This window comes from Euwallacea fornicatus, chromosome 15 (assembly GCF_040115645.1).
Source record: "Euwallacea fornicatus isolate EFF26 chromosome 15, ASM4011564v1, whole genome shotgun sequence".
In the NCBI taxonomy this organism is placed as follows: Eukaryota; Metazoa; Arthropoda; class Insecta; order Coleoptera; family Curculionidae; genus Euwallacea; species Euwallacea fornicatus.
The window spans coordinates 3036182-3063255 of NC_089555.1; the positions used below are offsets into that span (position 1 = coordinate 3036182).

General features: G+C 37.0%; 1 protein-coding gene across 2 annotated transcripts in view; it reads right to left on the reverse strand.

Annotated features, from left to right (window-relative positions):
- Positions 1-4131: 4131 nt before the first annotated feature.
- The window catches only part of LOC136343739 (uncharacterized), a 70252-nt gene continuing 47309 nt past the window's right edge, over positions 4132-27074 (reverse strand). The window contains exons 1-5 of one of the 2 annotated variants that reach the window (XM_066290664.1): positions 17441-17683; positions 17286-17393; positions 17011-17234; positions 16853-16966; positions 4132-4310 (exon numbers count right to left, since the gene is read on the reverse strand). In XM_066290664.1, the coding sequence (XP_066146761.1) occupies positions 4157-4310; positions 16853-16966; positions 17011-17234; positions 17286-17393; positions 17441-17443 (603 nt within the window). In that variant the 5' untranslated portion in view covers positions 17444-17683 and the 3' untranslated portion in view covers positions 4132-4156. Of the gene's footprint in view, positions 4311-16852; positions 16967-17010; positions 17235-17285; positions 17394-17440; positions 17684-27074 lie in introns of those variants that run through there. The other variant, XM_066290663.1, reaches the window with a different exon arrangement.

Below are 27074 nucleotides of genomic sequence, written 5' to 3' on the forward strand. Positions count from 1 at the left end.
TGTTGTGCTGTTAACCGGTTTGGAAATACAACTGGTCCTATTAATCTATTTCCTATGATACCTGCCCAAATGTTGACAGAAAACCTATGCTGAAAATGTGTTCTCCTTACGACTTTTGGATTTTCATACTCCCAATAATGTGTGTTATGGATGTTAAATGCTTTGTCTCTCGTAAAACTAGCCTCATCAGACCACAAGATATTATGTAAAACATTTTGGTGATTCAAAACCCACTGGCAAAAATTCATCCTAACTGTAAAATCTTCCTCTCGTAAGTCTTGAACCCTTTTATAGTGAAAGGGATGCAATCCCTGCATCCGAGTCATTCTTCCTATCTAAAAATTAATATTCGAAATAACTGTTTATCTGTTGTTATTTTAACGACTGTATTTACGATCGATTTTGGTATGTTTGTAATGTTTTCAAGCGTTCTTAGAGAAATTTGAGGATTTTCTTCTATTCGATTAAGCACATCCTCGAAATCGTAATCTACTGTAGGTCTTCCTTGGCCTCGAGAACGTTGAAAAGAACCACATTCGATTAAATTTCTATGTACTCGACTAAAAACAGATCGAAAAGGTATTCTTCTTCTCGGGTACCTCCTTCTGTACTCTTCTACGGCGGCTCGCGAATTACCATTACAGAACCCATAAATAAAATGAATATCGGCAAGCTCCCTACTTGAAAATTTCTCCATTTTTCACTAACAGCTTAATAATGACACAAAGAAACTCCCCAACAGAATAAATATAAACATCAAATTGACAGTCAACATTGTTTAATATTTCGTAGCCTACTATTAAGTTTTCACAGAAAGTAAATCATTTGTATTTGTCATGCATTGTAATGTTTAAATTCATTTTATTCGAAAACGAAGCGTCCTAGCATCGTGAACCAAGAGTGTCTTTTTTTTCTGGAAGCGTATATGGTTTCATAATTTTGCATCAGCAACTAAAAAATGGGGCACATAAAAAAAATCTAGCATTTTTTAACCCCGACACTACCCGTGCAGCACGCCTCTGACGAAATAATTTCCATTCAGCCACATCAGTCAATTGAGGCTTATAAGGTATAAAATCGTACCAAATTTCATAAAGTTATCTTGCACCGTTTTGGAAATATTTCAAAATTACCATCATCAGAGTTACGTCTTTAAAGAGGCATACCTCATTAAGGAAGCATTTTCCGACATTGTTTTATTTAAAGTTTTGGTGTTATTTTTTGACCTAATTTACGTTGTTTAAATATGGTGCTTTAATTTCGGGACACCCTGTATATTATAATAGAAAAGTTTGTGTTTTGTACATAAAAAAGCACGTACTTTCCCATAAAATTATCAAAAACACGGATTGCCATTTGAAAAATTTAACGATGGCGCCGTATCTGGAATAATAATGACGTCATAGTTCATATCATTCAACCAAGATACGTGGAACTTTAAACTAAAGTCGACGGCTGCAAGCTTTTTTTGTTACTTTAATTTCAGCCCGAGAAAATGAATTTAGTTGTCTAATGGACTAAGACGGGATGAAATGCGGAAGATTACGGAATAACCCAGATGACTCCGTGACGATGCAGATGAATATATAACTCATGGTGTCGTATAGAAGGAACGAAAGAAATTGCATTTTAACGACACCTTTTTCTGTTTATGGTTCGTTTTATTAAAAAAAATTTTGAAACACTTTTATTTTGAGGTGTCACTTGCGCCATACTTCGATTTGAAAAATCAGCCATTTTGCCCTATCGGGGACGTAAGCATCATTGAGAAAAAGAAATAAAAGTCAAAAGATAGCGCTTTTTGACCTATTTTTGTTTTTTTTTTTTTAATAACAATTTGTTAAAAAGGTGAAGGTAAAAGAGGGAGGGGACGGGGGATTAGAGACGCGAAGTGTAGGGGGAGTTCAACTTGAAAAATTCTACCTTTGGGTGGAATAACGCGTCAGATCTCATTTCGGAACGTGGCCGACGATATTTTTCTACCACCATTGTAGCCCAACAGTCAGTTGTTTTATCTAGCTGTGTTCGAAACTCCACCTTCACTCTCGCTTTTTAGTTGATATTTCTGCAGCTATCCACGCATTCATCCATCAACATTTCCACATGAATTTATGATTGACGTTGCTTAAATGGGTTACATGAGAGATTTTCTGCACACAATTTTCCCTTAGGACACATACAATCAGTCATACAGACAATATGCCGCAACGTAAAGTCTGTTAATTTTGTTAGACATCAGACCTCCATCACGCAATGGCAGTTAATGATTTCGCGATTGGGTTTTGAGGTGTGCCATCACGAAATTCCCATCATTAATAACATGGCGAAGTTCGACGATGTCGAACAAGGGCCAAGAACAAGAAAACGCGCCCAGGGACAGTTCGCCCATTGATTTGCTTGTAAAGCTTATTGTTACCGTGGAGTCGGATCCAATAAACAGAAAAAACTCACACTCTCCCCTGAATATAAATATCGGCATCAAAGGAACCGATAAGTTTATTAACGCCCATGAGTTTTTCCCAATTCCCGGAGATTTCGGTTGGGTCGAGGGGGCGTTGAAACTTTGTGATTTATTTGCGATTTTTGTTCTCCCCTCATTTATCATAACCAGTTTCGGCAATTTATCGGTTCCTTTTACCGCCTCTAAATTAACTTCAGTGTATATTCGGTCCGAGGAGAGAAAAAAAAAAAAAGAAATCGTGCCGCTGAAGCAAAAATGGGGTTTAATTACCTTAATGCCCATTAACAAATCGGAAAATAATGTTTAATATGAAATTTCTCTAATTTACTGCGAAACGCAGTTTTTAGCCTTTCAGGAGCCGTTATTATCGATAACGTAAAACCCAATTAAACTCGAACAGAAACATTAAAACAGGCGTAGTGTTTTTTTCTATCGGAACGAAATTCGCAGATTTGCAAATGAGGATTTAAAAATTGCTTTGCAGCTTCCGATGAAAAACGTTGAATTTTTAAATTACCTATTCATTTAGTTACAATTCATACCAGTTGGAATTAAAGTTCATCCATTTTTGCCACATGATGTGGTAAACATTGGAACACTAGATGAAAGCCTCAATTAAATGTTTGCAAATTCTGGAATGGTGTGGCTGTTCATTTCTAAATTACGGAATAACGGTTAATGCATTTTGACTCCCTGATAGGCAGGTAACTCTAACATTTTTCAGTCGAATTGAATACTGAACGAATTAAATTAGCGCGAACGGCCGGGGTGTCCCGGGCGGCGTCGGGACGCTCCCAAGGCGTTGGTAATAACCCAATATCGTTTTCATCCATAAAGATTTTTCTCAGCACTATACCCACCCAAATGTACCTAGAAGTTCGAAAACGCGTTTCGATTAAAATGATGATGTAGCCTGCAAGGAAGCCCCGGTTCGTTTGCCGTTTACTTCCTAATGGCGTTGCATAATGTTGCAATAAAGCGGCAATAGAGGACTGTCATTGCCGGTAATTTATGGCTGATTTAAATGGTAAATGGCTTCCTTTAAAACCAAGTAAATCTTTTCGCCTTGATTAGCAAAACCCGGTTTGTCCTGGATAATTTCGGGTCTATGCAATATTTATCAAAGCATCAACTCCGCCAACGTTGACTTCGGACTAATACATTTTGAATGGAGACCTCCATATTCCAACAGACCATGGACTACTTTAATATGCAAAGTACAAAGACAAGCAGCACGTTACCAGTTTTGCATAATGCCACCGATATGTATCGCCTGATATGATGATATTACGTAAGAGTATCGATCTGGGAGTCCTCCGTTGGGTCACTTGGAGCACGGAAAAGAGGCATTTGGAACTTTTTTTTTAAATGTTCCACGTGTTGCCCAAGAATTCTGAATGTTTCAGCCAATGGTCCACTTCGAATTTGGACATTTCAAATGTAGAAATTACTTAGAGATGTGCACCGCAGGGAGCTTCTCCATTTTATTCTTAATTTAAAATGCAAACGCTCATATATGAGGCTGTCGGTTGTTTATACGTCCTCCGAATGGAGAATAATCTAGGGATATTAATTAATTATACAGACATTTCCATTTGGTGCAACAAATCCCCACTTTTCAGCTTGATGTACTGCTTTACTACTAATCAATGAAAAGGTGTCCAGTCGAGAATATGTTTTATTGCTGTGTTCGCATTAAACTGTGTAAATCGAAGACAAGTCGAAAAAGCTTTTGCCTAGATTACATCCTGAATACAAACTATTGCAATCAGCCCCGAATTCTCCGGCTTTCTGGGCGTTTGAATAGGCCTCATCTAAGAGGGGATCAGGACCGTTTCCATTATCAGGCCTACAAAAGGAAAGAATTAAGACCTTTTCCAGGGGATTTTGCATTATGAGCAACACAAGCAACATCGGCACAATCGGGACAGATCCGGCCACTTTATCATCGGATATCTAAATAGTCAGAGGAGGAATGGACGTTCGGAGACGTTCTGAGGTTCCAGAGGGTTCCAAAGGTGACCTCAACTTTATTAAAAGTTATTCACAATGCGTGCGACCGAGTTCAATCGGATGCGGGACGGTATTTAAGGCAGCAACTTAAATAAATCTTGCAATTTAGTTGAAGAAGAAACAGACAATGCGTTTCAAACATTGAATAATAATCGTAGCAATGGAGCTACAAAAAGAGTAATAAATCTGTCTGGCAAAAACATCTCCGAGACTGAAACTGTTCTTTCTAAAGGCTCAAATTGCTCTGTCATCCCCAAATAAGTTCCTAAGCTTGACTTGATTCCAGCTATAGAAAAAACAGCTCAGATCTTATCACAGGAGTTCCAACAAAACCTTTTAAAATGAAACAAAAACAGACTTTTGTGTATCGCCGCTGCGTATGGGATTATTTTGGCATTTTTGCCGAAGGTGGCCATGGAAGGCGAAAACAATTGCAAACAGTACAGTGGCTCGAACCCAGGTCAGGCGCGCGTGTAACAAATTGAGGGTTATGACGATGTTGTAAAACAAATGTGTTATCCAACATTGTTCTGCGACAGATTGCTTTTTATCTTTTGTTCTATTTGTAAATCAGGCCCCGCACACAAAAATTGGTAAATTGCACACTCATTTATTCTCGTTCTTGTTATTCTCAGTTAAAACTAACTGAGAATAACACTCACCATTGACGTACAATAAGCTGCTCCACAAAAGTTAAGGAGGTTCAGGACTTTTGAAATTGTTTTTTCAATCAAATTTTCCTACAGGGTGATTCATTGGGAGTGGAACAGGCAAAACACGAGATATCGGACGCCAAAATATTACGATTTGACCCAATATACGTCACGCCAATGTTGCGTGTTTCAGATCTTCAGGGCATTAAAAGTTGAATCTCTATTTAAAAATTTCTTAATGGCTTTTTGCGTTTTCATTGCATCAACATCAAAATGGGTCTACTTGAGTTTTATAAGAAGTCAAGGAAGAATTTTCATCTAATATTTACGCCGCTCCTAGAGGGCGTTAGTTACAACTCAGCGTTCCGGTATACTTGGCCATACTTCTTTATGAGTGCAATTAAGGTCAAATTCTAGTCAATATAATCAAAGAGTATCTATTTTTACTCCAAATAGTTATTTTCATCTAATTCCAATATCTCTCTTCATTTACAAAAGCTTCAGCCATACACTAATTCGCGTCGTACCATTTCAAATGCTCAAAAACGACAAGGGAAATTTGGCCATCACACTAAAGTGGAGATAATCTACCGTTTAAAAATATTCCCATGAATATATATCACTTCCAATTATATCGGAAATTATTGTGAATTCGGTTATTTTAAAGGAGAACACCCTGTATATTATATCATATATCGATTTTGCGGAACATTATGAACATTTTTCATATACAGGGAGTTCCATTTAAAACTGTGATTGAAGATTACTGAAAAACGACAAGTTATTTGTAAAAAAGTTTCAAGTAAAAGTTGTCCGGTAAAGAGCGGGACATGTTATGAAGATAGTGATTTTTAGCCAAAACGTCATTTTAAGGTCACTTCAAGGGCAACTTTTTTTTCAGATTCTTATAGACTTTCAAAAAATAAATATATTTTATTTGAACAATTTTTTTGATAGCACTATTGATGTAAAGTCATCCTTGATTTTTGTCCAATTTTTGCGATAGACGAAATTATTGATTTTTTTTTCTAGAATAGTTTTGCAACGTATATTCTGTTTAAAACTCTTAACTACCTAAACTAACATAAATTTCGCAGCCATGATACAATGCACACAATACCACTTTTGAGCCAATATTAATGATATAGGGAAATATGATTTCACGCATGCGCACCAATCTCAATCATATACGTTCCCTGCAAGCACTGCAAAAGCTGTAGAAAAACGCTCAAATTACAGAACAATGATTGAAAATAACAGCAAGGTTTTTAAGTAGCGTTAGGTACTGAAGGTTAATCCCGATATCTCTTTTCGTTTACGCGATTTTTACCCATGAGCTAATTTTTGTCGTACAATTTGAAATCTTTAATTAATTAAAAAATTAATTTTTTAAGCATTAAAAAAATGAAAAGCCATTAAAAGTAAAAAATAAATTTTGTTACAAATCTCATTTGAGCGAAAACACAAATAACGTCGCGCATGACATTAAAGAAAAAGTCGTTATGCCTTGGAATTTTTAATTTTAAATTACAAGTTTTTACTCAAAAAGAGCAACGAACGAGAAAATAGTCTTATTACTAAAGTAATAATAGCTAAGTAATGCGCTGCCATGCGAGTGCACCACAGCCTCTGCCGTTTTTGAGCATTTGAAATGGTATGACACGAATTAGCTTGTGACTGAAACTCTTGTAAACGAAGAGAGATATTGAAATTACATGAAAATATGTCTTTTGAGTAAAATTAGACGCACTTTCATTATATTTAATAGAATTTGACTTTAGTTGCACTCATAAAAAATACTACTAAATATATAACCAAGGCGATGAGTTTAAACTTGCGCTTTCTAGGAGTCCCCATCTTGGACTTTGCCAAGTCCTATTCCCAATGAATCACTCAGTACGTGCGGATTTGAATGTTTACTATCTTATCTGAGTGTTTTTCTAGTATATAATTTGACGACTTGTTCAGTCTTGGGTCAGTTGTTATCTGTTGTGTTTTTTGTCAAAAATTCAGTTTACTGAACAAATATAAAAGAGAAAGTTCAATGGGGGGCATGGTTTCTTTGAACTTAAATCACTCCTTTACCGCGCCTTGGCATACCGTCGATCAGGTCGTTTCCAATTTTTCTCCACAGTTGCAAAACAAGTTGTCTGAGTTCTTGGACTCTATGGGAAGACGGCGGCTGATATTTCAAGGTTCTTTGTAGCTGGTTTCAAGCATGGTCAATTGGATTCAGACCTGCAGATAGAGGCGGCAAGGCCAATTGCGCAATATTATGGGGTTCCAAAGCATCATGGACAATTCTCGAACGATGAGGTCGCGCATTACTGTTCAAAAATAAGAAATTTGGTCCAATAGCAGCATGAAGTAAAGGAATAACTATTCATGTTCCCATCAAACACTGACCATCCTGTATGTCCATTGAAACGAATGCCTCCTCAGACAGTAACTGTGCAATCTCTGAGCGGATGGACTTCCCGGACTGATCTACGATTTCTAGGCATCAGAGGAAGAGATCTGACCTGAACCTGAACTAACTCGAATACCTTGACTAACCGAAAATCGTCCATGTTTGGTCTGCCCGTGAACAATACGTACTTCTATTTATTACTCCAATTTACGTACTCATTAGTCCATTCCAGTTGAAGTTGCATATGAGGGTGTATCAATGGGACCCGCCTCAAAAGTCGTGGTAACCGCAAGTTAATTTTTCTGAGCATTCGACAAACTGTTTCATCTTAGATTGCAACACCAGAATCATTTAGCAGTCGCTGTTGCATGATTCGACAGGTAGGTAAAGGTTTCATTCTGGATAGACACCAACAGAAATGGCTCTTGTGCATGGGTGGTATTTATGGGCTTTCCTATTCTCGATCTTTCGGTCACAAAGGGAGTTACAACAAGAACGCAAGATTTGAATTACGTGCCATTCTGGCTGTAGTAATCGATAAATGTGAAAACGTCGGTTCAGTTATTGATGTGAGAGATACATAACGACTTCGTAGCGGTCGTTCAGAAGAAAACATCACTACAGTGAGCGTGGGCGAGAATCCAGGTACTTCTCTTCGTCAATGTGAACAAGAATTCATCATTTCAATGGCCACGCTACAAAATCCAACTGGCTCAACAACTTTTGCCTACAAGACTATGCACAGCGAAGAGAGTTCACCTGTTAGATCATTACAAGAAATGAATGACGATTTTCTGGATAAAATAATCTTTAGTGCGAGGTTCATTGTGGGGCTCAGAAAATCAAAGGAATGATTCATGAAAAACATATACATACATTCCAATTATGTCACTGTTTGGTTTGCATTTTGGTCTGGGGGAATCAATGACCGTGATTCTTTGAAAACGAGCGCTATAACGATGAATAGAGAACGGCATAGAGATGTGGTAAGCCAATGGTTTGAGCGTTAATTGCAAGATATTGCGCTTGGGGACATGTAGTGTAAGCACGACGGTGTCACTGGTCATACGTTCCTTCAAACGCTGACGATCTTACACGAGAATTTTTCTAGTCAGGTTATCTCGCGTCATACTGATAAGAATTGGCCTCTGCGCTCATGTGACCTAATACCTTTTGACTTTTTTCTTTGGGGCTTTCCGAAATCTCATGTTTAGGCCAATAAATCTAAGACCAACCCAGCGTGAACGGCCGCAATTGAACTCTGTATCAGGTACCGCCACATTTGGTACCAAAAAGTCTTTCAAAATTTCGTCGAAATAGTGCGTTTTTGCCGCCAAAGCCGCGGCGGCTGTTTGTCGGGTGTGTTATTTCGCATTTAATTTTCAAATGTCGATACTCTAAATCAATAAAGATTTTAGTAATTTGCCCCAAAAAACCGTGTTTTATTTAAAATTCAATTCCTGCGTTTTTATTGTAACGCCCTTTATTTTCAGTTTCTCCATGTCGTCGCAGAAACCGTGAAACTACGCTTTCATTAACCTAAAAGTTATTGGCGATTTCTCTCTGAAGACGTCCTGCTTCGATTATACCAACAGCCCCATTGGCTCCAGCCGCAGTAAGGTTACGTCTAGGCATTATTATTATAAAACAAAGTATTAAGCTTAAGTCAGCATAGATAGCATAAACCCAAAATAAGCATCGACCTAAAATTCTTACAAATCACAAACGATAAGAACACGTTCGAACCTGAAATAATGATCAAACGAGGAACAAAGAACCACTCAGGTAAGATAGTAAACATTCAAATCCGTATATGTAGCGTATCAATTTGAAAACGAACAACCCTCCGTATTTCGGTCCTTATAGAAAATACGTAAATATGCAAAAACACGATTTTATTTTATAGCTTTTTAAAATAGTTCTCTACCAAATTGCGTACCCCTTTAGCAGGGATGGAAACAACTACTAAAACCTTAAATAGAAGGGGGGGGGGGTGAATTATATCTCATTTGAAAGTTCGTTGGATTATCTTTCTAGATGTACCTGTTGTTTTTGAGTCAGATGTTCGAAAAATCATGTTCAAACCGTCAATACGCGTAGGTATCAACTGTATTGTAGAAAAATTCTTAATTAATGTTTTAAGTGTTCAAAATAGTTACCATTACTTTCTACATAGCAACAAAGTCTGTTTTCGAACTCCATTTTAAAATTCACAAAAACTTTTAGTTAAATTTCCAGACACGCAGCTGCAGTTCTTCTCTTCGATACTTAGAAATATTGAAGCTGGGCAAATAACAGATTTGACATGCTCTCAGAGAAAAAGATCCAGAGGTGTTAAATTGGGCGATCGCGGTGGCCGCTCAATTAGTCTTCTTCGACCAATCCATTTGCCAGGAAATTTATCGTGTCTACTTACTGTTTAACTACTGTCTAACAGGAAAAAAGTAGTGTCGTGGAGCTCCATCTTGTTGGAAATGAAGATCTTTTTACAAAACGCCACTACCAGGTTTTAACTGGCGAGGTAAAGTTTACAATAATAAATATTAATTGAACAGAAAATTCAGGAATATCATCACATTTTTTATATCGAGCAATCTTATTCTTACTGTTTTTTCGGATAAGTAGAATATTTAAATAAATGCACTTACAAATACAAATGAATACTGAAATAATCATCTGTTAGTTATAAAACTCAGTATATATGATAGATGATAGATTTTCTGGCCAATGAGTTGGTCGAAAATAACTAAGTGGGCACGGCGATGGCCGGACTTAGCACCTCTGTATTTTTTTTCTCGGGCGGCACCTTAACTCTGTTGTTCACGAACAACATTTTCAAGATTCGGAAGGATCGAAGAGAAGAATTACAGCTCCGTGTAAGGAAATTCAAGTAGAAGTTTTCGGAACGTTAGAGTGGATTTTGAAAACAGACTCTGTTACTATTTCGAAAATAATAAACAGGATTTTGAACACTTAAAACGTTAATAAGCAAATTTTCTACAATACGGTTAATGCCTAAGGTTGTTGACGGTTTGGACACGGTTTTCGAAAAACTCTCAATGGAAAAAGACACAGGCACATTTGGAAATATAATTAAAATACCTTTCCAATTAAGTATTACTCCACTCCCTTTCCATTTAAAACTTTAGTGATTATTTTTACCCTCGCTGGAGGGTGCACGTAATTTAATAGAAAACTATAATAAATTAAAGAATGTCCTTGAAAATAAAATCGACGTGTTTCTGCATATTAACACATTTGCTATGAAGATCGAAATGTCGAGGATGATTCGTTTTCGAACTGACACGCTATATGAAAATTTGATAAACGCTAATGGGTAACTTTTAAAATGTTATAATCTCAAAATTTGCCAATTTTTGTTAATTTTTGTGGAGCAGTGTAGACGGGATTATACAGTGGATCGAAAAAGCACTTATATACACTGGCCCGCAATAGTCTTGGTACCCTTCTATCAAACGTATATTATTGCCTATTTCTTTTTAACAACTAGTATACTTTTTTTTACACTTTACATATTAATTCAAACACTTCTGCTACATTAAATAATATAACTAATTAAAGATATAATTATCGGCATGTTAAGAAAAAAATACATTTTCGTTCAGCGGGCAAAATACAACCTCGCAAAAGTCTTGGTACTCGTAAAAGTATGTTTATTTTTATTTTTATTTTTGATGATATTGCAAAAAAAAATAAAGAACAGCCAAGGTAGGTCTAAATATGTACGTAGTATATTGAAATCAAATTCGTCATCAGTTTAAGTTTACTTCTGTTAACTTTAAAATGGCACGAACAGAATTGAATATTAGTGAACGCAAAATTGCAATAAATTTGCATAAAGAAGGAAAATCCCATACTGAAATTGGAAATATTTTGAAAAGAAGTAAATCCACAATTCAAAAAGTTGTTAATCGACATAATACTGAAGGAAGAATTCAAAATCAAGTTCGAACGGACCGCCCACGGAAGTTAACGCAACGAGAGGAAAGATGGATACTCATGGAAGTCAAAAAAAATCCCAAACAAAGTGCTCCAAAAATTGCTGCTGAGTTGCAGCAACAATATGGAAAGATAGTGCATGAAGACACAATTCGTCGAGTATTACATCGAGGTGGCTTTAAAAGTTGTACTAACATATGGCAAGAGGCCATATGTTATTATAGTAAGCAGAATAGGTTGAAGAGATTGAAATTTGCTCAGGAGTACAAAAATTCTTCTCCTGACTTCTGGGATAAAGTGATTTGGTCAGACGAAAGTCGATTTGGATGTGATGGATGTATAAAAGTGTGGCGAAAGTCAAATACGGCATTGAGTCCAAGCAACACTATTAAAACCGTGAAATATGGAAGTGGCGGTATCATGGTTTGGGGCTGTATGTCAGCATCTGGTGTGGGTAATATTTATATAATAGAGGAAATCATGGATCATAAAGTGTATCTCAACATTTTAAAGACAAATTTAAAGCAAAATGCCCAAAAGTTAGAGCTTGCTGAGGATGTTTACTTCCAGCAAGACAACGACCCCAAACATAAGGCCTACAATGTACGTCAACGGCTCATATATAATACCCCTCATTTGTTGGAAAACCTCCTAAGAGTCCAGACTTAAACCCGATTGAACATTTAAGGAGTGTTTTAGAGTCTAAAATTCGTCAGCACCATATTCAAAATAAAGAATGTCTAAAACGGATTATTTTGGAGGAATGGCCTAAGATAACCGCTGATGTAACAAAAAAACTTGTTCATTCAGTGCCAAATAGGTTATTACAAGTTATAAAATTAAAGGAGTACCCAACAGGGTACTAATAATTATATGTACCATAAATATAACTTTATTCTGTTATAGGTACCAAGACTTTTGTGAGGTTGTATTTTGCCCGCCGGACGAAAATGTATGTTTTTCTTAACATGACGATAATTATATCTTTAATTAGTTATATTATTTAATGTAGTAGAAGTGTATGAATTAATATGTAAAGTGTAAATAAAAATTATACTAGTTGTTAAAAAGAAATAGGCAATAATATAGGTTTGATATAAGGGTACCAAGACTATTATGGGCCAGTGTACGTTGCTTAGTGAATATGATTTTTTTTCAAATAATAACGAATTTCATTCGTACACAATAAACATTTCGTTGTTCAATTTAAAAGTAAAAAGTGATAGTTATGGGACCACTAAGTAAAAACAAGTAGTAAAGATCTGAAAGAATTGATAATCAAACGTCATCAGGATGGGAAAACATCGGTCTATTGCGAAACTATAATATAAGGAATGGGTTTTCCTGCTATCATCACAAGTAGAAATTAGCAGGGTCCGATACTAATTTAAGATGCTCGGAAAGGTCACTAAGACTAACACAACGAAATGAGAGTTTCATTTTAAGGGAGATTAAGAAAAACTTGATGTCAGTATCTCCTATCGCGTTTTGCAATTGGAACAGACCACTGGACAAAAAAAATTATCCGGAACATCAGAAGATTGGGGCTCCATGGCCGAAGGCTAGCAAAAAAGCTCTGGATAAATAAAGTAGCTAGGAAGAGATGTGTTGCACGCGCCCTTGAATTTTTAAACAAGCTGATGCAATACTGGAAGCAAGTCATTTTCTTTAATGAGAGCAAGTATAACCCATTTGAATCTAATGGTGGTGCCAAGAGAAAATCCAGGGAAAGGATGGGTTTTAAAACCAACGCTACGCGGTGGAAATATCATGTTGCTGGGGGTGTATGGCTATATACTAATATACTAACATTTCGCAAAGGAAACCTGGATAAATTCAGTTATAAAGATATCCTAGTTACAAATTCAACAGCTAGTGCTGAGACACTTGAATTGGGAAATCAATTTAACTTTTAACAAGACAACGATCCCAGCATTCGTCACATACACAGAGTGGCTCACCGAAAACTTTCTACCAACGTTTTCTGTCTTATGATGTGGAAAGTACGAAAACGCTCCGCACTTGTTAACTCTAAATTCAAGATCATATTCCTTTGATATAATCATTTTTCCACGTTTCATTTCTAAGCGGGGGTGACTCTCACCCTAAAAATTTTAAATGTAAAGTGGCATCATGTTATACATTATTTTAAGGGGCGTTCATTTGCCGTCTTGAAACCACCTTATTTTTTCATGTCGGATGATCAGTTCTTGAGAAATTGAAAGTGATGTTGTCTCAACAATGTGATATGATATGGAATGTTTTTAGTAAATAAGTCGAAAAATGCGTATCAAACCATTATTTCTACCTTAAATTTTAGAACGTCAACTAGTCCAGTGTTTTATATATTTCTGGAAATACTATGGTTTCGTTTTAAAATTGTTCATACTATCCATGAAAAAGTTGAAATATTCCATTCTTTTTCCGAATTAATGATCGTGCCAAGGCGTTGCAAATTTATCCAATGAACAACATTCTGATAAACTCGTGTCTCACATTTTCATGCGCAGTCTGATCATAAAATTTCGAGAAACTGGATCTGTGAAAAAAAAAGTTGTTCAAAATCCAATGGGACAGAAATAGTTCAATTAGTTGTTTTGGGACACATCTTGATGGAACCTATTCTAAGCACTAAAACATTATTAGATGTCCGGTTGTATTAACGTCATATAAACTTCATCCTTCTAAAATTAACTTAGTCCAGGAACTAAAACAAGATGGTAATGATCGCCATTCGGAATTTTGTAATATCGTTAGTTAATGAATTATTAATAATCAAGAATATCTTAACTAAATAACACTTGTTTTTCTGATGAGTGTTCCCGTTTCCTAAATAGTGAAGTTATCTGGTGCAACTGCCGTTGTTGATCATCCAACAATTCAGGACTTTTTCGTAAAGTTTATATCCAACATCTAGGAAAACTAAATATTTGACTAGGAAGTTGTGGAGATCATATCGTTGGCCCATTCCTTTTACTTGGAAATATGAACGGAGAAATATATTTGAATTTATTATAAAATGTCATTGAACTGGCACTAATGTAAATAATTGAGCAAAATAACTATTACTGTGCCGAACGCATCATTTTTCAACACGATGCGGTTCATCCGCCCCACCCGTCCCCCGTGAGGCAGTTTTTAGACGAAACATTTCCCAAAGCATGGATGGGGCGAAGAGAGCCTATTGGATGGCCTTCACGTTCCCCAGATTTGTTTCCGCTGGACTTTTTTTATGGAGCAGTTTTAAGTTAAAAATTTATGCGACACAACCTGAATTTTTTGAAGACTTACGGCAATGCATTGTACACGAGTATGACCTTGTAACTTTGGAAATGCTCAATAATGTCAGAGAGCGCTTTGAACAATGCCTCTACTACTGTATGGAGCTGAGTGGTGGTCGCATTTATCATTTAGTTAGTTGAAATAATTGGAAAGTTAAATCGATAATATCGCTTTTAAACCTTAATTTCTTGATCAAAATGCATGTAAATAAGGATCATCCAAAATTAAAAAATATGGTGGCTTTAAAATAAGGTTATTGAACGCCCTTGAAAATGATGTATAAGATGATACTCCTTTTTATTTAAAGTTTTTATGAAGAAAGTCATTCCGTTTAAAGGTTAAATCTGGGAAAATCATTATACCAAAGAAATATGACTCCCTTGACATTAAAGTTGATGAGTCCGAGCATTTTTGTGTTTTCTACATCATAAAATAGAAAACTTCAGCCAAGAATTTTCGGTGAGCCACCCTGTGTATGTATGTAGACAGGTATCGCCAGTTCAAATCGGAACATAGGAGTTGCACGAGCGGGAGAAGGTCTGCATAAGGCTTAATATGCCTCCGACAAAGACCAACGAACTGGGTCAAAGACTAGCTGATGAAGTGGGCGGAGTCAGTTCAGTGTTTTGCCAGATTTTTCTCCGTTTCAGAATTTTTACTGATGTAAGTTCTGGCGATGGATTAAATTAGAATCGAATTTTTATTTACTTATAAATTATTGTACTCTCCCTCATTATACTCTAATTTTATTACGTTATTAATGGATATGATGATCTAAACTCGTGGATATTCGTTTATGATCTTTTGGTTGGTCCAAAATTGAGCCGCCAACACTGGCTGTTGTCTCGAGACGAAACGGAATGACGTCGGAAAGTAAATAAATTGACCAGTGCAGGTAAAGCAGGTAAAGAATTTCGATTTTAACGAGCAGAGATATTGTGTTCTCATTTTTTTTTTTTTTATTTATTTACACTGCTGCTATGCGCTCTAATATGTTCAAAAATTTCCATCACGCCGAAGGCAGCAAAATCGATACTAATCTAAACATTGAAGTGGAGACGCCATCCGGGCTAACTCCACCCACTTCGTTGTTGATCTTTGTCGGCGGCATGTTAAGTGGTATGCGGTCCTTCTCCCACTGACGCAATTTTTATATTTCGACTTAAACTGGTGATATCTGTATAGCTGCCAGCTTGGAACAGATGTTTCAACTAAACTTATTTTGTCTTTTTGTAGTAGACCACTCTGTATATTAGCAAATGCGCTGAAAGATAATTAAATTTCCTTAAACTGATGTATTATGTTCCCATGCCTACACCGTCATATTTCGCTAATAAATTCGGTTTTATGTATCATCTCTAAACGAAAGGGATTATTTTGGCATATTTGCTGGAGATGACTCTGAGACGTCATCAAGGCTGGTTCCAACTGAAATTTACGTTTGTGCCTGTTGTACCAAAGCGATCAAACATTTCTGGAAAAAAGTATACATGACGACCGAGCTGCGATGGCCGAATTCAACAAGAAAAGTACAGTGGCTCGAGTTCAGGGCATTGGCATAGGCAATAAATTGATGAATTGAAAACGTGTTATTCCACGTAGTTATGCAAAAATCAGCATTTTTTAAATTTTATTTGGGAGTAATGTTAAAAACGTGATTGAAAAATGTCGGGGCATGATCGGGAAAAATTAATATGCAACGCGCAAAAATTTCAATGTCGAAAAGACATACATAAAACATATTTTATGTGAAAACGATTATCCTACTAATTTTATGAACAAATATGATCCCAAATTCCAACAGCCTGTAATGAAAAAAATTCAAAATATCAAAAAATGGAGAATTTCATAAGGCAAATAAATTTTCAACCGAGAATAATGTGCAATTCTATCCCCACTTGTGCGTTACTCCTGAATCCCGGATAGAACAAAAGACAAATATGAAAACAATCCGTCTTAAATATACAGAACAAATTTACACAACATATTTAATCAAACTAGGCATGCAACTTCATTTGGTTGCGTTTACTTGGTTGATAGACTTCCATAAACTGAACATCACACGGAACTTACGTGAGAAACACATGCAAAATCTGCCCCAGCAGTCCGCCATCGTCATCGAAATGCGTAAAATCGGCATTTTCGCATATTGTTTTAAGTAGGCATTGGCGTCCGTTTATTTCTTGTCTGTAAATTTGCGTTAGTTGCCTTTAAAACCTATTAAAACTTACTTGTCAAGGAAATCTTCAACGTAATGATAAAAAACGGTTCTGTCGCTGAACATCGTCCCTTCATCTAGTTCTCTCTTGTCTCGATTGTTCCTGGGAAGGTAGGGAGGGTAACTGGAAATAGCGGTGGTGTTGTAGGGTAAGGGATATTGAAACTGGAAGTTCCACCCCACTCCCATTTCTTGTTTCGGGCCCAATTTCCACGGAAGGGCAAAACTGTAGACTGTCTACAAGGTAATTTTAAGATCTCAGCGTTATTGGGCCGCTAGATGCAGCACCTTAAAAGTTCCTTGAAAGGGGAACAAGAGGTATCTCTTCTCTCTGTGACTAGCCTGTAGCGTAATTAGTTGGAGAGCAGCTAGTACGATGAGCAGTCGTAGTGAGACCTAAAATTAAGAGTTAGCTGCAGGAGAATTAACACTGAGTTTCTCACCATTTTGTCTGGTAATATTTTCGTAGCCGAAACTAAAACATTTCTTCCTGAAAAGTAACTAAAACATGCACCTTTGCGCTAAAGTTTCGAAATTATACCGTATTACGCACAGTTCGCCGGTATTTGAGCGGCTTGTTAGGTGTTAAATGGAAGGCCAAATATTGGTTTTAGGTAGGCATTCTGGGTCTTTGACACCGAATTAAAATTTTAAAGAAAAATACTCAGAAAATTAATTCAAGAAACTGCAAATGATTAATCATGCAAATTGGGATTGAAAAACATGAAGAGGGGAATAAAAACCGACCGATCGGTATATCGCCTTCCATGGGTATCATTTGTTGTTTTTCTGTCGATATTAAAAGCCAATATTGCCACAGAAATATAACTCATGTCAATCGGGCTTTGATTTATGGCTCTGTGAGTCTGGATTCATCTATCTAGCTGCACGTCTTGTTTGTTGCCAGTCCTATCCCATTCTGTGTTTAATATTCCGATGAATAATGCAATTTTTCCTGCGGCAATAAACAACCGTTTAAACGAAGGGTTTACTGCTTAATCACGGGCTTTGGTTAAAGGAACAAAATCATGGGAATTTTGCTGAAATTGGCGATTTTAGGTCAGAAAAATTCGCGAATATGTTCGCGGTAAATCTAGCAACGACTTCGTATTTGCCACCTGCATGCTTGGTTGCTTACACATACCCAGTAAAAACAAAAAGTGGCTGCGTTTATACGACAAAATATCGTTCCGGTTACGTGTTCAATAGGGCAATATAGTCAGCTTTGGGGAACAATCTCCCTTCAGTCAATAAAACACACTTTTATCGCCGCCCATCCGAGGTATTTACACATGGCATTTAGGACCCTTTCGAAATCCCTTTATGTCCTTATAACCTCGTATGATAAGAATTTTGACTGTTGACAAAAACTAGCAGTTTCCGACTTACGTTCAAATCGGAGCTATAAAGACATCAAATATACTGAGGGGGTCCAGAAGTTGAGAATTATGCATGCATGTGTCCCGGGGATGTTGCAATATATAGCGAAACGTCGATAGTTAGGAGTACTGTTCGACAAACCACCATAACTTGTTGTGAGGGTTTGAAGGGGAAAGGTTTAGTCAACATTAATTGCACGATTTCTCTAAAAAATTCAATTCTTGCGAAGGAACACCCTCTATATATTTCTAGGTAAATTTATACTGCAATTAAGGGGGGTGAATAATTGTATACGTGTCTTTATTCGTCTCTGCCAGTTTTGGAGTTTCAGAACCCGAAACGGGAGCTTACCAGCTTGGAATTAGTAGAAATTTAAATATGTCTTTTCGACTTCTTACGTCCAAAAGTTGAAGTTCTGAAACAGAAAGCCCCAGATACTGTTATTTTAAAGGAATCATTTCTAACGTAGGCGTATCTGACTATAGCTGTTTCTATTAGTTTTAACGTTTCAGAGCCTCCAACAAAAACGTGCTGAGCCAATTTCAATATTACTGATTTATTTCCCTGCCTTGTTCTATCTAAAATTCAACATATAGATCACCCATTATATTTCTTAAACTTTTCAGGACAATAATTTTTGATACTACTTTCTGTCCTGCAACTACATTTACAGTGGCGAATTTCAGCGAACTATCCCCCTTCGGTCAATAAAACACGTTTTTGTCGCTGTCCATCCCAGGCATCACACTAAGGACCCCTTCAGAATCCCTTCATATCCTATATATATAACCTAAACTTGTATAATAAGGTATCGGACATATGGAAGAGAGGGGGAGGGAGGTGTAAAGGAGAGCTTCCAAACACAAAAATGTTTGGAAAGTTTTAAGTGCTAATATTTGGGATCTTAGCGGTGTTGGACGTTGAAGGTGACAAAACCCTAATAATCTTGTTTGGGGGATGCTTTGGACAGTTGAGGCTCAAAGTAAACTTAGTCATTTGGTAAAAGCAGGGTTTATTCTATAGGGTTAAATGTTTAGTTTGGCGTCTTTTGCAGGTCGGGTACGTTTAGAAAAAGACTCTCAAGTAAATTTCGATCGAGGCGAAGTTAAATTTTTCATTCCTCTCCCAAACTCGTAAAATGACACACCGAAACTTGAGGTCATTTCCACCCCAGTTTCATATTACATAAATCATTGGGTAAATAAACTCTTTATGTCGAGCAAGTTCTCATTTTTCCTATTGATATCGCTGCATCGCATGTCCTATCCATCAGCCCTTCCTAAGTGGCCCTGCATTACCGACTGGCCATATCGGAGTTGCTCCATCGCTTCGTGTTCAGGGCACATCCATCATCATTCCCCGATTTTGACGGATACTTTCTGGATAAGACTCGTCATAAACAAGAACCGGAAAAAATTTGGAAAATATTGCCGTAGGTTAAATAGCGTCAAGGGCCAAAGTTCACGTCTTCGAGTTGTCAGCTCTGCTGCCCGTAAAAGCCAGTCTAAGGGAAAATGTTTTTTAATACGTGAACAGGTTTATGTGGGATGTCATTCATGCAAAGTTTCGTCTGCCTTCTTCCACCTCAGCAAAAATTTTTCTTACGATGAATACCTCCTGTTCGATATGAAACGAATCGGCATTTTTACCATTCGAGAGATATTAAGCCTCCAAACTTCTGGAATTTCATATGACGGATGCACAACCCAAGGAAATATCGGTCCATTTAGCGTTATTTCCTAATAGCGTTGCATAAAGTTGCAATAGACTCGCGGAAGAAAACTGCAAGCTTCGTAATTTATTGCCGACTTAAATGGTAGTGGGTTTCCTTTAAAGCCACGTAAATCTCTCCATGTTATTTCTCTAGACAGGACTGTATTGATCTGAACTATACCTACACGAACGAGGCATTGAAATGATCAAACGAGTTGCTCTCCAAATTAATAACAACGAATACGAATATGAAACTTCTAATACCGTTTTGGCAATTATTTTTATGAATTCCCCAGTTACTCCTTCCATTTCCTCATTCATATATTCATGTATTCCAAAAGGGAAGTTATATCAAAATTTAAAAGCTACTTTTGCTGCATATTGTACGGTTTATTCCCAAATATCCGCTCAAAGGCTTATATTCTGCCAAATTTAAATACGTAACGCATGCACGTATACTGCTTCAAGATATTTCGTATAATATTTTCTATTATACACCATCGATTCGGAATTACTGGAATAATACTTCGACGGGAAAACCGATATTTACTGGTTAAAAATAATTTTTTCAAATTTTTGATCTCTATGAACGTTTCGGAATACAGGGTGAGTCGGGAGGATCGTGCCAAACTTCAGGAGCGTGTTGTACATGAAAAATAAATGTAAAAAAACTCAAATGTTGTTATCCGATTTTCGTTTGTTTACAAGTTATAGCGTAAATAAAATGAAAACATAAAATTTAAAAAAATTATAATTTTCATAAGAAATTCCATAAATTAACGTTTGGATATCATAGTAAATGTTAAAAAATATTACTATTAACTTCTAAACATTTTCGGCTTCGTCTATGAAGAGCAATCATTGCGCTCCTGATTGTTTCATGTCTTTCTTTAATAGCAGCTGCAGCATTTCTAATGCTGCAGCTGCAATGCATCTTGAGTGTCCACTTTTACTCTGTACACTTCAGTTTTAAACCAACCCCACAAACAGTAGTCTAGTGGTGTGAGGTCTGGAGTTCTTGGAGGCCAACTAATAGGGCCACCACGACCAATCCAACGTCCAGGAAACGTTTCGTCTAAATGTTGCTTAACCTTTATGTTTTAATTTTATTTACGCTATAACTTGTAAACAAACAAAAATCGGATAACAACATTTGAGTTTTTTTACATTTATTTTTCATGTACAACACGCTCCTGAAGTTTGGCACGATCCTCCCCACTCACCCTGTATATTTGGGGTAAACCTAGTCAACCTAGCCACTTGAGAAGAGTCCCGGACACTCCTCGATGTCAAAAATCGTGTTAAAAAAATAATCTCTATGCTCCGAGATATAGAGATATTGAGAATGTCTGAAATTGCCCTTCCAAGACTTTTGGGCTGTAAATACGTCACTCAGGCCCACTAACAAAATCTCTTGTTGATTAAACCTTTAAAAAGCACGTTAAAGAGCTTCGAAATTTCGTTAAAAATTAGCTCAGATTAATTGGCTCTACAAGCTATATGCGACTGCACAACCGAAGCTTTAGTACGTCCCTTGGTCTCTTAGACGAGGAAGTAGAGGTTTCTGGAAAAATGTGTTCGTTAATTTTCCACTTTTTCTCCTGGTCACCTACACACCATATAGTTCTCGCCCTAGGGTTTGTCGTAAATTGTAACCGGGCACAGCTCGTTTGTCCAGTCAGCATGGTGGTCCTGTCTGACAGACACATGGGTACGAGGAACACAGCTTGCTGTTGATATTACCTTGTGGGCTGCTGCAGGGTTGTCGGGTTATGGAGGACTTCTAATAATGTCTAACGACTCACTGAACACAATAAATAAAATGAAGGATACTGAAAATCAGAGTTAATATGTAGTTCGTCATAGCTTCGCTCACACTCTCCATGGGTCTTTTGTAGTCTGAAGGGTCATTTTATGAGTCTCGAGTCTCAAGAAGTAAAATATGTCTAGAATATAATAAAATTTTTAGTTTATTTTGCTGCAGCAATGCCATCAGCAAAACGTCGATTTCAAACTAAAAACGTAGAGCTATGTAACTTTTTTCCATCCGCCGAAAGGAATGTTATCTCCGACTTCCTGCAAACTTAAAGGAGCTTAATGGTGCAAGAGGGAGAACTCCCTAAGAAAAAGGTCAGTTTTTCGTAAATTTAACACTTCATCACTTTTCAATAACTAGGACCCTTTACGGCCTCGCTCTTGATTACGGATCATGGGAACGAATAAGAAGGGTGTAAAAGTCATATTTTATGGATCTCCGCTTTTTCGCCTATGACAAAAATCGTACCCAGGGCAAATAGAAGCCACCAAAAATTAATTCCCAACGCCCTAAATCCTTCACTTTAAATGGAAATCATATTTTCGGGATTTAATAATCGAGGGGTATTCAAATTTATGACGCGCTGTAAATTTCGGCACCCCAATAAAACATAGTGCTGCCTCATCTTTTCGAGCCAATTTAATTTATTTCAATTTCTCTAATTTACGACATCGGGAATTGTACGTTTGGGTTTAAATTAGTGGGTTCACGTTCCATCGTTTTACCCTATCGATTTTGCAATTTAAGGGAGATCTCTCCCTCTCGGTTATATCCCAATACCGTTCATATGCAAGCCGAAGGAAACGGTGGCAGAAAATTCCTTTGGCGGTTTTTTTTTTCAATTGAGAAATGTTCTTCATAACTTGAGGTTCCTTATAGGCTCCTCAATGTAATAAGAACCATGCTCTTCGAAGGGTCTACATATAAAACATACCCTCAATTCCGCAGACAAACACTATCAGCATAATTTCCCAGGGCGCTATGCTTCAACCCCAAGGTGTTTAAACTCGTATCCCTTTAAATATATTGTTTGTGTTTGCTAAGTTATACTATATATCGCTTCTTGCTGAGGTTACACGCCTTGCATTTATAATACGTTTATATTTGTCCTGATAAAAGATCCCGCCAGATAGAACCATTGTTTTGCCTTAATGCCCCTTTCGGAGCTCTCTAATGGCCCCGCGATTTTAGATGAAGTTTTAATAATCGGACTGACATTGAAGATTTATAGGGTTGCGTTATTTGACGAAGGTCTGACCTGCAAACCGATATAATACGTATCCGGCTAAAACTATATCAATCGATTATGGAGGACTCGAAACTCGATCGGAGCGTGACTTTCGGGTTTGCCGATATAATATGCAAGCCCGGAATTGTTCCAGAACTTCAGGAATTAAGTTTCGCCTCCGATATACACTAGAGCACGAGTTGTTCTATTTTCCAGTGGACAAACTTAATCCACGTTACGCAGGATATTTAACGTTCACAAGTAAAATCACAAGAACTTTTTAGGGTTTCCATGCATTGCAGTGGCCTTAAGAATGTCTGAAAGACGTCTCTACATCTGCAAATGAAAAGCTGACGTTTTAAAAGTGATTCATGACCATCAAAACCGCAAAACTCCTGTACTAAATTACAGGAAGTGTTTTCTACGGTACGACGAAATTCATTTTTCTAAACGCTCTCATATTCAGACAGATGAAGGGCGTGAGTTGAATGAACATGCCTGATGAAAGAGAATGAACATGCCCTGCCTTGAACATGAGTTCAAAAAGTGTTCCCTTTTGCAATTTAAACAGGTTTCTAGAATTATGCTATTTGCTCATGTTTAAGTCACAGAGGTATGGGGAATTCTCAACCAAACTCAACCATTCTTTTGGGATGGTAAGATGAATTTTAATTTGCAATTTTGAGGTTTCGCACCGCATTTGCGCGTAAACTATGGGTTATATATTCAAGATTTTCAGAAAATGCTGGAAGATGAATCGACTTTATGTTTACCAAACCTGAAACTTGAAGCTAATGCGAGATTAAAAATATCCTTGACATTTTGGTGGATATAGCTTGGGACATGGTTCGTATATTTATTGGATGTTTTTTGTCCAAATGGCGAAGAGTATGTATTATGGAGGGTGCCTGGAAGTAAAATCGAAATATTTTGGGAAGTGATCATAGAGATCAAAATGATATAAAAGTTCGTAGAAATATATCTCAAAAATTACTTCTTGAAGGAGCTAGAACCCCTTAACCATTTCCGTTCAAATTAGGAAATTCGGTATAATTTAATAAGTTCGAATGGAAAAATATTTTTGTGTTAATAATTGCAGATTGTAGTCAGGGGCGTCACGTACAGAGGGTCTCCTACGTAAATGTCGCGGTAACTTTGCATTTGTGACATTTCTAGTTTTTTCAAATCAAATTACTGTTTTTCTAGAAACTTGAATTTTTATAAAGCGATGCACGATCACATGAACATCGAAATACATCTTAATAAACATGGTCGGCATCCTTGTAATAGACATTTTTTAGTAGCGAGCAATAATAAGTCTTTATATTATAAAGTATTTATTACTTATTCGCAAAAAATGTTAAAAATGTCACCCCTTCATTGTAATGTACCCTCTAATTATTTTCTTGCCCGATTTCAACGTCTATGTAATCGTGCATCGGCTTACAAAAACTCTTTTTTTTAATGGTCTATATTAACTAGATGAAAGGAGAGGTCTTTTTTGCTAAAAAAAATTTCCGGTTTAGTAATTTCAATTCCAAAACTAAGAAATGTCATAAACGAAAAAGTTAGGACAACACTTACGTAGAACGTGACACTCCTGACTAAATTGTGTAATTACAAACACAAAAAAAATGTTGTCATTTTAGCTTATTAAAGTATATCGAATATTACAATTTTAGCGCAAATCGTTTCGAAAATATTGCGAAAAATGCGTTTTCGAAATTTTCTTTTTAAGGCGTTCTAAGCTTTTCAAGAAGTAATTTTTGCTAAGACTTAGTGAACCAAGTCTTCATCGATCAAGTTAAAACCCCAAGTTGCGCCCCTGCACATTTTACATTTGTCGCCTCCCAGATGTCGCGATCCATTAGATTCACTAGAAATGGTTCAAATCCCTCGTCCTTTGTACTTTTTCTAAAAGCTAAATTGCGAGGTATTTAAGTCATAAATGTCCATCGGAGGTGGTTCTTGGGTAGAGGAAATCCCCACTATTACCTTTGGCGGTGGTCGTAATTGGGGGTGCCATCACGTTCCGTTCGGGATTAAGGCAATATTCGGGTCACGGGATAATCTGCCCATTGGCCGTCAGGCTTGGCGAAATGGGCATTCTTCGGCTGGAATGCGCTCCGACTAAGAGTACGCCTATGTCTGCTGACCATCAGCTTTCAGTACTTAAGGGCTGGGAGAAGCTGGGAAGCATTATTATTATTATCACTATTGTCACTCTCATCAGTTGAAGGCGAATCGATACATCGCCAGTCCTCAATCATAGTTCATACTCTTCATCGGAATCGCGATCATCCAATCCTGTATTTCTTCGACTAAGTTTTAATCATGCCTATGTGCTACAAGTCATTCAATAAACCGTGTTAATGTTGAAAGGGTTGTCCTAATTCCACGACTTTCGGAAGATCCTACGTGTTTACCTTGCTAGGCAGGTATTTAGTCCGTCCTGGATTCTCGTAACCAGAAGTACAACATCGGTACTTCGAACCGACAAGTATTACAAGTAGTGCTCGCGTGTAAGCGCTCGAGTACAATAATCGCGGGTGGTATCTCCAACCTCCAAGGAAGGAACCCCTGCATATCGTTCAACAATTTTTGACATATGTTCCTAAGAATTTTTTTTATCATTTTAATCTTTAGAGTCCTTTCCCAAAATATTTCCATGTTTAACATTTTTAAGGTTTTCGACCGTTATTTAGATATGGGTAAGTAGATATATTTCAATACTACCGAATTTTGATTAATCACAAGCAGCGTGCGCATAACCAGAGGCGTATCGAACGCACATTTTCGAGGGTGAAACCTCGTATTTATTGCATACAGAAACGATTTTTATAATAATAAAACTGTACTTAGAGGGAATACTACGCCACTAGCTCGCGGAAATTCCAAGAGTGAGAAATCCAATTTAAAAACTCTGAAATATAGCTTATTGAGCGTCAAATAATCGATGGGGTATCAGGTGCTCGAATGAGGCGTGTTAATTCTAGCACCTGATGAGAAATCCATTTTCGTAAATTCAAAACTGCGTTTAGGATGAGCTCCGCTATTGACTCATGCATATTTAAAGAATAGAAAGTTCAATTTAAAAAAGTCGAAATTTGGTTCGTTGCGGGTAAAATAACCAGTGTTATATTAGGATCAGATTGCTGAACGTGAACTCATTTCAAATGTATTTCCTCGAGTGCACCATATTAAAAATTATTGCCCAAGGAACAAGCTAATTCACTGGTTGTTGACGATTGGGAAGTCTCAAAGTTACATAAAAAAATATTTAAATTTGATTTATGGTACGTAATATATCCAAAGAGCTACCATGAACAACACATTGTTATGTCTGATAAAAAATTTTAAATTTTCCCTGCCTGGATTCCATAATATTAGCTCAAAGGTAGCTTTTTGCAATTTAATTTGGTTTCCAGAGCTTCGCATTTTTACCATGTTTACAGCAGTTACGTGGAATTCCCGACCAAACAGAATTGACTTTAATTTTATTTTTTAGACACAACGTCCGACTGATAACGTATAGTTTATCTTGTATGTAGTTTGTACCAAACATTGCAATTTGGCAAAACAATCTTGATCTAGCTCATTTGAAAATGCACAGTCCATGGGGAAACCTTTTCCTGCGGTCTCTCTTGACGACGTTTGATCGATAATGGCAAATTCTTTCTGGTTCTTAATACCTCCACGTCAGTATAAGCTTCTCTAGAGTATTGTGCTTGCAATGGTAATCCATCCTGACCCTGAGGCACACCCAGTGCTCCGGGTCAATACCTCGGTCCTGGGATATGGAATTCAGAGACGTCGGCAGCATCCATTTTACAGGACCACTTCCAGCGATTATGGGAGGTAGGGCGGTTATTTATACAAGGTGTCTCTGAAGTAACTGTATAACTCTCGACTAAAAATTGCATAATCGAAAATAAGGCGT